This window comes from Galeopterus variegatus, unplaced genomic scaffold (assembly GCF_000696425.1).
Source record: "Galeopterus variegatus unplaced genomic scaffold, G_variegatus-3.0.2 Scaffold454, whole genome shotgun sequence".
Classification (NCBI taxonomy): Eukaryota; Metazoa; Chordata; class Mammalia; order Dermoptera; family Cynocephalidae; genus Galeopterus; species Galeopterus variegatus.
The window spans coordinates 89,217-101,761 of record NW_007726565.1 but is presented as its reverse complement, the minus strand read 5'-3'; the positions used below and the strand labels follow the sequence as shown (position 1 = coordinate 101,761).

The 12,545-nt window shown below is 63.3% G+C and overlaps 1 protein-coding gene across 1 annotated transcript in view; it reads right to left on the bottom strand.

Moving 5' to 3' along the window:
- PLXNB2 (plexin B2) overlaps positions 1–12,545 on the bottom strand; it is a 24,834-nt gene that overhangs the window by 6,112 nt on the left and 6,177 nt on the right. Inside the window, 22 exon segments of the mRNA XM_008568938.1 lie at positions 1–60; positions 150–250; positions 402–541; positions 614–790; positions 890–1,117; positions 1,227–1,356; positions 1,795–1,965; positions 2,147–2,283; positions 2,468–2,576; positions 2,737–2,885; positions 2,971–3,131; positions 3,212–3,293; positions 3,728–3,820; positions 4,479–4,580; positions 4,662–4,770; positions 4,845–4,959; positions 6,074–6,227; positions 6,630–6,756; positions 6,872–6,972; positions 7,684–7,812; positions 7,901–8,083; positions 8,447–9,532. The exon segment at positions 1–60 is cut by the window's left edge and continues 4 nt beyond it. Of these exon segments, the coding sequence (XP_008567160.1) occupies positions 1–60; positions 150–250; positions 402–541; positions 614–790; positions 890–1,117; positions 1,227–1,356; positions 1,795–1,965; positions 2,147–2,283; positions 2,468–2,576; positions 2,737–2,885; positions 2,971–3,131; positions 3,212–3,293; positions 3,728–3,820; positions 4,479–4,580; positions 4,662–4,770; positions 4,845–4,959; positions 6,074–6,227; positions 6,630–6,756; positions 6,872–6,972; positions 7,684–7,812; positions 7,901–8,083; positions 8,447–9,520 (3,832 nt within the window). The 5' untranslated portion in view covers positions 9,521–9,532.

Sequence of the window (12,545 nt, the reverse complement as noted above, 5' to 3'; positions counted from 1 at the left end):
GCCCCGGGATGCCCGCCTCGTGCACGTCGTTGGTCTGGTCTTCCATCTCGATCATCAGGTCTGGGGGGAGGCCGGCCCGGGTGAGACGGCTCCACGGCCGGGCGCCCCAGGCAGCCCTGCCCCTGCCGCGCCCGCGGGGCGGCGCCCACCTGTGAACTCCTTCTTGCAGCGGTCGCGCACGCTCTCCTCCAGGCCCTCCAGCTGGGACTTGATCTTCTCGTACTCGCGCTCGGCCTGCTGGCTCTTCCTCCTGGGGGAGCCCGCGGTGAGGAGGGGGCTCTGAGGTCGGCTGGGGGCGTGGCCAGGGCGTGGGGAGGGCGGGGAAGGGGCGTGCCTGGAAGTGAGTGGCACGTGGGGCGGGCAGGGAGGGGGCATGGCCGGCCAACGCGCGCGGGGCTCACCAGTAGCAGTAGACGGACACTGCAATGACGGCCACCATGGGCACGATGACCAGCGGCAGGATGAGGCTGAGAGGCACGTCGCTCACACGCGTGTCGTACTCCACGCGGCCCAGCACCCACTCGCGGGAGCCGAACTTGACCTGCGTGGGGGAGCGGCTCAGCCGGCGGCAGGGACCCCCCTCCTCCGCCCCATCGCCGCGCCCCGCACGCACAATGAACTCAGGCAGGTTGTGAGCCGTGTCCCGCTTCTGCCGCCGCTTGGGCGGCGGCTGCACCTCCGGGGGCTCGCAGTACAGGTCGGTCTCGGTCAGTGTCTTCATGACGCAGCGCTCGGCGCCCACAAAGGCCTCCGCCTCGTGCAGCGTCATCGCCTTGTTCAGGTTGGTGCCCTGAGCAGGGGTGGAGCGATGTCAGGGGGACCAGGAGGGAGCTGGGGGCGCACGGGCCAGCACACCCAGACCCCGTGGCAGAGCCACAGCTGTCCTCACCCGCGCGTGGATGAGCTTGTTGACCTGCTTCTTGACGCCACCTGTGAAGTTCTCGAAGGTGGGGTCAGGCACATACTCGAAGGTACCAGCTTCGGTCCTGAGCAGGGCAGAGTGCCCATCCATCTGTATCAGTGCTGTGAGGTTGTAGGCCTCTGGCTCCTCGGGCACCGCCGGGGACAAGAAGACAACCTTGGTGTCATTGTAGAACACGTAGTCGGTACCCTCAACCTGCGGGATGAGTCCAGCCATGAGGCCCTTGGTGTGGACCCCACCCTTCACAGGCATGTCCCCACTGGCCGGAACTGGAGCTGAGCCCCCAGCCTACACCAGGACTGACCCTCATGGGCTGCAGGGGTTCTGACTCTTGCCGCCGCCGCCAGGACTGCAGAGGCTCGGCGATGACCACCATGGCAAACTTCTGGATCAGGCTGAAGCCCTGACCAGTGATGTTGATGCTCCGGCCGCCGCTGGGGGAGGATGGGGAAAGTCGTGGGGGGGATGGCACCTTGAATGGGCTCGGCTAGGCAAGGGAGACGTGCAGCCAGCTCCAGGCTGGACACCCTCCAGGATCTGCCCCTACCAGACCGCACCCATCTGTGGCTCTGGCCATGCTGGGATTTTGGGTGCATGTGCAGGTCTGGGTGAGTACACAGTGATGGTGGGCTGTGGGCTGGGCTCAGAGCGCATGCCTGTGTCATAAGCAGGACAAGGCAGGAAGACAGGCCTAGTGAGCACCTTGCCCCATAGCCTGCCTATGTGGGTTTCTAGGAGGAAGCCTATCTGGGATGTCCAGCCCCACCACATTCCTTTCAGCCCAGTCAGCAGAGGGCGCTGTGATGTGGGGGTGCCTGGCCTGACTGTGGGGAACTGTGGGTGGCATGGGCCAGTGAGGGGAGGGGCCACACCTGACGAAGCTTCGCAGTGGCTCAAAGGCCCGCAGCACTGGGTTCTCACGGTAGGTGAAGGCAACGCCAGGGCTGGACACACGGGAGCCCCCGTAGAAGATATCTAGGGATACCTCACCCAGAGCCGCCTGGGGGCCCGTGATGCACTGGAGCTGGGCCCCAAACTTTGTCCTGGTGGTGGGAGGGTGTCAGTCAACATCAGCCACATTATGGGACCAGCCCAGCCCCAGGCCAGTGGGTCAGGTTGGTTCCACTGCCCCTTCCAGGGCAGACAGGGTCACAGTGAGAATACCCCCACCCTGTCCCCAGGGCCAAGGCCAACCAGACCCAGCCACATGTGGGTGACACCCACACTTTACAAGGGACGCTGTTGAGGGTCACCCGCACGTCTTCCTGGGAGCCCGTGTCCAGGTGGGTGCCATTGATGGTCAGTGTGGTGCCGCCTGCCTGTGGTCCCTGCTTAGGCTCTACACTGAGGGGCTGGGGCTGCTGTAGGAGGACAGGAGCACCAAGGTTAGGGCAGAAGCCGTGGGGGCCATGTGGGACCCACAGTGAACAATAACTGTTTCCAGAAGGTGGCAGGGCAGAATCCACCTCCCTGGAGTTCAGCAGTCCCCCGACCACCCAGGGGTCAGCAGTAGAGGCCAGACCCACCCGAGGGCCAGGTGCTTACTTGGTAGGTGAACTGGACACTGGGGGGCGAATGACCAAGCTTCCCGTTGACATCCACCTCGACACCCCCAGTGAAGGGTGCCTCTGCGGCCTCGATCTTACACACAATCCTGGAGGGCAACAGGCAGGTCACCCAGATCCTCCCCAGGCCCTAACCCCTGACTCTTGCACACCCACGTACACCTGGACTGTGTCTTTCCATCACCTTCAGCCTCTCCATCTCCCCAGTCACCAGGCCCTGGAACCCCAGGCTGAGGGCCGTGCACTTACTGGGTGGACACAGAGTACTGTTCCGGCTCAAAGGCACAGTTCTGGCCAGCCACGGTGATCCTCTTGACATCATCCGCTCTGACGCCCAAATTTGACCCAGAGATGGTGATGTGGATGCCTCCGCCCAGGGGGCCTGTCTCAGGCTGGATCTGAAATCAGCAGAGCCCCGTGACCCGGCAGCTTGGGCAGGCTGGGGTTGCAGGTGGGCGTGGGCCAGGCTGTGGCGGGGCTCACCTTGGTGATGACAGGCGGTGGGCATTCGGAGGTGGTGTTGCTGCACAGCGCCTCGTACACACACCTGTTCTGCCCTTGGCACCACACGCATCTGTAGGCGGGGTCGGCGGCCAGGCACAGGCTGCAGTCGCTGCGGCCAAAGGAGCAGTTGTAGAGGGTCACTGAGGAGGAGAACGCAGAGGTCAATGGCTGCCCCAGCCGCCTACCCGCACCGGGGTCCCAGTCCCCTCGGCCTGCCCACCTTGGAGCTTGCTGTCAATATTCTTGCCATAGGACTTGACATACAGGAGCAGGGGCAGCGTCTCATTGGCATCATAGGACAGCTGGGGGACACACAGAGAAATGCTGTACTCCCTGCCCCCACACAGACAGGAGTGGGGTGGGGGAATCCTGAGGTGACCACATGCACCCACAATGGCCACATGGTCCCCTCACAGCTGAGGGCAGCAGGACAGGTCTCCAGGTAGCTGGAAGCTGGAGCCTTGGAGTGACACACTGCACCACGCCGAGACACAAGGACCATTCGCAGAAGATGACGTGGACTCTCGGTACTCTGGTCCCAGGGAGACAGAGGGCAGGGAGGCACTCTTGGGCCACCCAGCTTCTTCAGTAGGGCAAGGAGTGGCCAGTTCCTGGCTGGGCTGGGCTCTGGCCCCAGGGGCCTCCTTTCTGCCCATGTCCTCATGCTCCTGGAGGCAACGTCCCTCCCAGGGGCCCTCGGGTGCAGCAGCCTGCCCTGCCCACCCTCGAGCCATACCTTTGGTGTCCGAAAGAAGAAGGTCCCGGGCTCCCGGACATTCACCGTCACGTTGAACTTGAGCAGGTCACTGCCCACGTGCAGGGAGGAGCCCTGTGGACAGTCCAGTCAGAATACTTGGCATTGGCTAGCCTTCCCCCCGTGCCCTCCAGGGCTCGGCATCCTGGCCCCTTCCTGAGCCCCTCATAGCCACCACCTGTCAGTGCTCTCGGTGCTGGTGCCCTTCCCCTGCCCCACATACCCCCCCAGGGCCCTCTTAGGCACAACTGACCCAACTGACCACTTGGTCACTCTTAAGCCCCAAATACACACGTGTCTGCAGAAGCCTCTGCACGTCCCTGCATGGGTGTCCCAGGGGCACCTTCTCCACACAGTCCACAACTGAGGGCATCACCCGGCCCTCCTGGAGTCCCCACCCCTCCTCAGGAAGTGGCGCCTGGCTCCCCAGCCCCTCAACTCCTCTGGCCTGGGCCCTCGCCCAACTCCCCGACAACCTAAGATCGCCTGTCTCCTCTCTGCCTCTGTGCCCGGGCCCTGTCTGAAGACCCCCACATCCTCCCAGACCTCCCTCTGGCCTCCCTCCCCATCTCTGTCCCCCAATATATCCTCAGCGCTCTCCCTCCTGTGCTGGACCCTGAGTGGGGGACCACGTGCTCCAAGCTCAGGGAGGAGGACCCTGAACAGGCCCCACTGACACCCCACCAGCCACCTAGCCCTGTCCCCAAGCCAGTGCCATAAGCCCCTCCCCCACCTTCACTGTGTCCAGGTTCTCGCCCTGGAAGGTCACATCTGTCTCATGGTTCATTGGGATGACCAGCGGGCTGGGGTTCAGGAACTGGGGGCAGCTGTCCTCCTGGGAGAGAAAAAAGCTGCTCAGGTGCTGCCTGGCCATGATCAAGTAGTCAGGCCCCAAACGGCCCCCATGGCCCCTCACCATGTGGGCACGGATGATGCCCTCCTCGGGATTGGGCGAGGCCTCCCGACACTCATGGTAGCGCGGGTCCCACTGGCAGGTCCAGCGGTTGCTTGTGCAGGAGATACACCTGGGAGAGAGGGTCGTGAGGGACGGTGGGTCCGAGGCGGGGGTGGGGGGTGCAGGAGGTGGCACAAGACTCACGGCAGGTTCTCCACCAGGCTCATGGCCTTCCGGCAGTCGTAGAAGGGGTACTGGTGGGAGGTGAGGAAGACGCTGTTGTGTTCAAAGAGGAGCTGGATGGTCACAGCCACGTGGTCTGCGGATGGCAGATGGGGACTGTGTCGGGTAGCAGCCACAGAATGGAGGGCAAGGCTGGCGCTGCAAGCCCAGGGGCAGGGCAGGGGACAGAAAGGGCCAGGAGATGGGCCTCCCCCATGCCAACTCCTCGCCCCTCAGAATCTGAGAGCAAGGCCATCCTGGGTGGGGTCTTAGGGCCTAACGTGGAAACCTGGGTCTGGAAGGCAGCTATGTTCGCCACTATACCACCAACGCCGCCCCTAAAATTTTTTTTGGTTTTTTTGGTGGCTGGCCAGTAAGGGGATCTGAACCCTTGACCTTGGTGTTACAAGGCTGTGCTCTAATCAACTGAGCCTACCGGGTAGCCGCTGAGATCTGGGTCTGCAGGTGGGGCCCTGGCAAAGGCTCCCCTCACCAACAATCTTGGGCTCAGCTGGGCCTGCTACCCGCTATCAGATCCTGCCTCGGGTGTCAGCTCCCAGGGCTGGGCTCACCTTTCTCCCCAGGGCTCTGGTTGCTTTTGCACCCTCTCTCTGATCCTGCAGGCACTAAGGGCGGTGGCTCCTTGGAGTCTGGGCTGGAGGACCCACCAGGTCTCTGCCCACGTCACTGTGTGGCCCCACTGTCCCCAGCACTCAGGGGTCAGGGAACCTGCCCTGGCCCACACTTGGGGCCTGCCCGCAGCTTCTGGGTTGGCCTCACCTCTCAGGCTGGACAGGGCAGGGAGGGATGAGGGGTGTCTGCACAAACGACGGTGCCTGGGGCCTGGCCCCCAGGTGCTGCTCAGTAAAGATGACCAAGGAGCAAGACTAAGGGACTCAGAGGAGACACTCTCACTATCAGCCTGGGACGGGTGCTGACCTTGGGCGGCTCAGGGTGCCTGGACTGGCTGCTCGCAGGACTCTGCCCTATCTCCACAGGCAGGTGCTATCTGCACCCACACCTTCTGGAATGCCCCATGCCCAATGCTTTGGGATGAGCCCCCCAGAGCAGCCGAGGAGCCCACCCTCTGTCTGGCCTGCACCCCAGGGATGGCTCCCCCGCGGGCTGGTGCGCGAGGGAGTGTGTGTGTGCGCGGCTCTGTGTGCGGGGAGAGGGGCAGTGCCCGCCCAGGGCTGCAGGATGGGGCTCACCCTGGCCCAGCGGCGTGCTGGGGATGCTGCTCGGGGAGTCGCAGATGACGGCGTCCCCCTTCATGCGGGCCTTGTGCGCCGGAGATTCGCCAAAGAGGCACAGCAGCTTGTCCCCCTCACTCAGGGCAGGGAGGGGGCTGACGGTCAGCTGCACCTGAGGGAGGGCCACAGGGCTCTCACCTCCTGCCCAGCCCACAGCAGAGTGTCATGCCAGCCACTGCCCAGCCTCCCCCTGTGCGCGTACAGGCTGAAGCACAGGGAAGCCTCCAGAACCCAACTCCATTTCATCCAAAATGAGCCCCTATGGCGTCACCCTAGCAAACGGGCCTGGGTCTGCCTTGAACACACAGGAGCGCCACCCCTGCCCAGTTCACAGGGGTCAAGGGGCCCTCACAAAGGGTGAGCTCCCAGGTCGCTCAGGCTGGCAGCAGACTCAGGCTGGGTAGGGGACGTGGCGGTGACCCCCTGACCGTCCCAAAGGCTCCCGGCCAACAGCTGCACTGGGGGAGCCCCCAGCTGGCCTTGCCACTGCCCACTGCCCACTTCTGCCACTCACCTCCCCCTGGGCCCTGCGGCTCATGTTCTGTGGCTGGGCATCTGTGATGGCCACGCAGGATTTGTTCCGGCTCCACAACCAGTTGCTGGTGTTCTCGGCCCATGGGCACTCAGACCACCTGGTGCATCTGTGGGGGTCGGGGCAGCCTTAGCCCCAGGGAGGGGTTTTGTTCTCCCCAGAACAGGGCTATATCCCCCCAAACCCAGGCCATGCCCCGCCGGGATCCCCCAGCAGATGCTCACCGTCCCTCGACGACGCACCAGCCACAGTACGGGTCCTGGGAGTCACGGCACTGTGCGCAGGTTGTGTAGCTCAGACACTCCTGCACCGGGAACCGGAACACCTGAGGGCGCCACGAGTGGGACCACGGTCAGCAGCCACTTGGACCTACCTCAGACCCCAGACTCTCCTGGGACCACCAGCTCCACCCCACCTTCATCTCCAGGTCTTGAAAACCTCAGACACCACCTCAGGATTTAGTTCTAGGCAATGGCTGCAGACCAGGCTCCACGTGGCCATGGCCTGTGGGCCAGATGGGGTAGGGTGCAAGGGAACCCTGGGGGTCCTGGTTGTGGCACCTCTCCTGGGCCAGCCCAGGCCCTCTACCCTGTGTTTGGACATCCTGGGTGCTCCTAGGGCAGGGCTGAGGGGCTCCTGCACCAACCCCCCACAAGCTTGGGGGCCGGGCCCATGTTCCCCACTGACCGAGCTCACAGAGGCACACAGGGCCCTTGCCTTCCCGTCCACCCTCAGGGGACACCCACTCAGACACTGACCCAGGTCCCTTCCATCAGGATGGGGTGGAGGCAGGACCAGAGAGAGACGCAGTCGAGACACAGGACAGACAGAGACAGAGTTGCAGAGACAGAGACGGCGCTACGGAGACACGGGATGGAGACACTGCCCGGGAGCCACCCCACTGCCCCTTGTCCAGCCCAAGAGAAGGCTCAGTCCCAGGCCTAAGGTACACAGCCCCCATCCTCCTCTGTACCCCTCTGGGCCTGTCACAGTGGCCTGGGTGCCCTTGGCCGGGGATGGCCTGCGCCTGGCTTACCTTGTCCTGGGTCATGGCATACAGGCTGGTCAGGTCTCCAGACAGCGCCAGGTCCCGCTTGATCCTCTTGTTGATCTCCACAGGGATAGAGCCATACTCTGCAGAGGTGCCGTCCGGGTCCAGGTACACCTACGGGCACGAGGGAAGGCACATGAGGGCAGGGGCCTTGCGCACATACGGCCCTGCCGGGACCTCCCTGCCCCAGCCCAGGCCTCACCTTGAGAATGCGGCCATCGGAGGTGCCCAGGAAAGCAACAATGTGGCCATTCTCGGCGGTCACCGTCACAGCTGTGAAATTCAGGCCTCCACGCTGCAGCACAGCTGTGGCTGTGAGTCCGTCACGGCTGCCCAGAGGGTAGGGCAGGTGCTCCGAGCCACACGGGAAGTTCTCACTGGCACCCTGGAGGACACGGTGTCAATGGTGGGCAGGACTCCACACCCTAGAGGCCCCTTCCCACCAGGATCCAAGTTGGGGCTGGGCCCCATCTTCCAGCACACGGCCCCCATACACGTCCCCAGGGATAAGGCCGGTCAGCGGGAACCCTGCCCACCATGGTCACTGCTGGGCGTGCCCGACACCCAGCACAGGCCTGGCACTGGAGGGAACCACACACTGGGAGTGGCAGCACTCACGTGTGCAAGTGCTGACCCGAACCCCAGCCTCGCCGCACACGTGCGCCCTCCCAAATGGATGGAGACACGCAAGGCCACGCATAGACGCACGTGGTCCACGCCTGTGTGAGAACACGGTAGAGGCACGTACCGGCGCTTGGCCGCCACACTGGATCTCGCCGTGGAAGGGCTTGTAGAAGACGTCGTGGCCTGGCTCCCGGGTGCCCGTGTAGCACGTGTTGCGGGTGTCTTCCATCTTGGCATGGACCTCATCCAGTGGGAACAGGCAGAGTCCCGCCCCAGGCCCCCCGCCACTCCGGCCGTCCCTGCTGAAGACGGCATAGAGCACCCTGCCAGCACCTGGCGTGGCCACGGAGGCTGCCAGGCAGGTGCCAAAGGTGGGGGCCTGGGCGTCACTGGGGTCCCGGCACTGCAGGTCCATCTCCAGGTAGGAGTAGTAGTAGGGGTCGTGCTTGCACATGCGCGCCAGCAGCGTGCGGTTCCGGGCCGGGTGCTTGTCCTGCTGGTTGAAGACAAAGAAGACGTAGAGGCCATCCTCGAAGGCAGCCACGAACTGCTGCGTGTTGGTGGACAGGTAGCCAGCCCTGTAGGTGGCATGGTCTGTGTAGGCCTCGAAGGCCTCCTTGCCCTCGGCCCGGTCCAGCAGGCGGGTGCTCACGATGATGCCGTTGTCGTGTGGCCCGTTGCCTTTGCCCACGAACAGCACACGCTCGCCACCAGGGCCCGTGGCGCTCACCAGCCCCACCGTGGCCACGCTCTCGTCATTGCTGGCCACAAAGGATTTCTCGCCACTGCTGTCCTCATAGAAGAGGCGCATGGAGATGTTGCCCAGGGTACGCAGGGCGCAGATGCCCTTGAAGAGGCTGCCGCACTCGACCAGGCGCTTCCTCGGGGGGTCGAGCAGCAGCAGCTGGTTGACGTTGTTGGTCAGCACAGCCTCGTGGCACTGGCTCGGCTCGATGGGCGGCGTGCACTTCTTGTTGTCCAGGGCCGGGCCCGTGGCCACCTGCTGCTCCAGCTGCAGGTCGGGGCTCAGCTGATAGAGCACATTCACCGCCCCCACGTACACCACACCTGAGGCCTCGTCCACAACCAGGTGGTTCAGCTCCGTGGCACTGTGGAAGAAGTCCAGCTTGTGGGGACGCAGGCCCACGCCCACGCTCGCCAGGCCCAGGAGGGCCAGGGCCCAGAGATGCAGCGCCATCGCCCCGGTACCCTGTGGGAAGAACGGGGTCAGGGGAGCCCCAGCCCACCAACCCTGCCCTGAATGACTAGAACACAGGCCGCAGAGGGCCATGGCCACCCGACAAGCTGGGGACCCCAGCACCCAGCCCCTGCCCTGTCCCCACACACACCTGCTCCCCTCTGGAGGTCTTGAACAATTTCCCAGCCCTTCTCAAGAAGTACACCCTGGAGTCTGACCTGTGACCACTGCCCGCTAGAGGATCTCCCCGGGAGGATGACGCCCTGGCCTACCACTGCAAGTTCTCAAAGTCCCTGCAGGCAGCATAGCAACACCTCCAGGAAGTCCCCCAGGTACTCACACATGTGGACCCCCCCCCACTGCCTCGTGACCCCAAAAAGATCCAGGTGGTCGAGGGGAACTGGCCCCAGCACACAGGCCCCAGCTGACAGGGAGACCCTGGGTGTGTGATCAGGAGGATCACACAGCTGTCCTACACCTGACTCTCAGGTGCAGCCTGAAGTGAAATACAGGGAAAGCAGACCTGCGGCTGTGGGCAAGCCAGGCCCAGTGTGTGTGGATCAGCAAATGCATGCGTCACTTGTATCTGTCCCCAGAGCCACTCTGACCACAGCCTGGCCCACCTCCCACCCACCTCCAGAGCTCTCCCACCTCCCCGCAACTGGCTGGTACAGGGATCTGAACCCGTGGCCTTAGTGTTACAAGGCTGTGCTCTTTAAGCAACTGAGCTAACTGGTCAGCCCTCCCTAGAACTCCGACTCCCCTCCAGGCCCCTTTCCTCTGGGTGGACCAGCAGAGGGGTCAGCAATAGTCCACCCATCCCCACCCCTGTCTGCCTGTGCCCTCCTCAGGGCAGAGCCTCAGATGTGGAAATGGGAGGCAGGACCCTGGGAGGGGGTTCTGGGGAGCCACGAGCAGCTCCAAATCCACCACATCTCCATGTTTGCGGTGGGGCTGGTACAGCCTTGCCTGTGTGTGTGTGTCTAACTGAGCACGTACGTGCACAACCTGGGGGTTGGGGCCTGTGTCTGCAGGGATGAGGGTGGGTCAGTGGGGTGAGCTGCTACAGCCAAGGCTGGGCTAAAGGTCTCCCAATTAGAGGAAGATCCAAGGTCCCACAGTGGACCTGAAGCACACACAATTCACCCTCCGCCCCTCCCTCCCTTCCCAATTCAGGGGCACCAGCATCTCAGGAAAACTTGGGAGCAAGTGGCAGGCAGGGTCATTCTGCCTCCAGGCCTCCCTGACGTTGGGGTGGCCCTGTACCCCTCTCACTCTGGAAACCTTGCTCTCTCCTGGTCAGAGTTTCCTGCACCAGCCTCCCCTGAAGGCTGTGCTCTGCTGCTGCTCACAAATGTCCCCCACTCCTGGACCCACTGTGATCTTCCCTGAGTGCACTTGTGCCTGACATGACAGGGGCTCCCAGATGTCTAGGGCAGCCTTGCCCATGACACCTACCCACATAGGGACAGATCCCGATGACAGAGGGTAAGGAGGGACCAAGGCCACAGCCTCCCAAACTCCTTGGGCCTCTAGAGAGGCTGCTACACCCTTCAAGACCCCCTTGAACATCACCTCCCTGCATATGCTCTCATTCCCTGGAAAAGCAATTATTTTTCTCGTTACCCATTTAAAACTTTCAAGTGTAGAAAAAATAAGCCACAAGCAAACATGAGAAACAAGTAACTCTTCCACATTACCACATCCCAGTGGTGGTTACTCTGGCGTGTGCCTGGTGACAGCAAGCACCTTCTTGAGATGTGCCATGGGCCAGACTCTGACCTGGCGCTTCCCATGGACTTTGTCCTTTGAGCCCACAACAGGCCCATTTCTCGGATGAAGAAGCTGAGGCTCAGAGACGGGAAGTAACTTGCCCAAGGTCACACAGCTGGTGTGGGTGGGGCTGGGATCTGACCTAAGGTGGGAGCAACACAGCCTCCGACCACTGCATGTCTTCACCTCTCTGATACTCCCCCACTGCCCCCATCTCCTCCAGGAGAGCTGAAAGGTGTCTGCTCTACAGCCAAGGGAGATGTTTCTTTGGGACCTTGGCTTTGGGTAAATCAGTTTACTGGAAAGGGGTGGCCTTTTCTCTTGGACCCTGTAACTCTTTCAAGCCTGCTCATCCTTCTTTGTCCAGGCCCCTAGGAAGTCCCCGACCAGGTTATGGCTGTTTTCCATTTCCATCCTGCGTCCCTGTGTTCTGACTCTCCACGAGCTTCCTCAGACCGCAAGCAATGAACCGACAAAGCTCTCTCCACCCCAGGATCACCACCGGAGAGGCACCCAGCTCGGCTGGCCTCCCTGCATGGGCCGTGGACGGTGGTCTTGCCAGTCCCTGGGGACCCCACATGCCCACGAGCCCAGCAGCCACTGGAGAGGTGACCACCCACAGGCTAGCTGGAGCAGCCAGAACGGACAGCAGGGACAGGAGGCTGGGCAGTGCCAGGGGAGAGGGGATGGTGGTCTAGGGAGACCCCTGGCCTCACCACAATGGGAGTGATCAGGCTGGGGAGAAGATGGTGGGTTTAGTCAGAGACAGGAAGATTTAACAAGCCCCTCATTACCCGGGGCAGGGCTTTCCTCCAACCCAGGGTCCTCCCCTCTGGCTCAGTGGCCTGTCTGTCCAGGGTAGAGGGAAGGAGGACGCAGCTGGAGGCCCTGACCGCGCTCAGGCACCCCCTGGTCCAGTCACTCCCGCTGGGCCCTCCCCCAGGAAGAGGCCTGCCTCCTTCGCCTGGCTCATCCCAGGTCCCACGGCCTGGCCTCCCCGCCCCCAAGTCCACCCAGCAGCGGCCCGGGCAGGGGCGGGCGACATCCTTGCCCCTTGGCCCAGCGCTCAGGGCTGCCCTCCCTGCCTGGCCCCGCTCACCCGAGTCCCAGCCCCACTCGCTGGCTTGGCTGCACCTCCTTCCAATTCCGGCTCCAGCCCGGCCACAGCGAGCCCCGGGAATGAATGGAATGTTCCGGGGCCCAGGGAGGGAGCCAGGGCGGGCGGGGAGGAGGGAGGAGGAGGCCGGAGAGG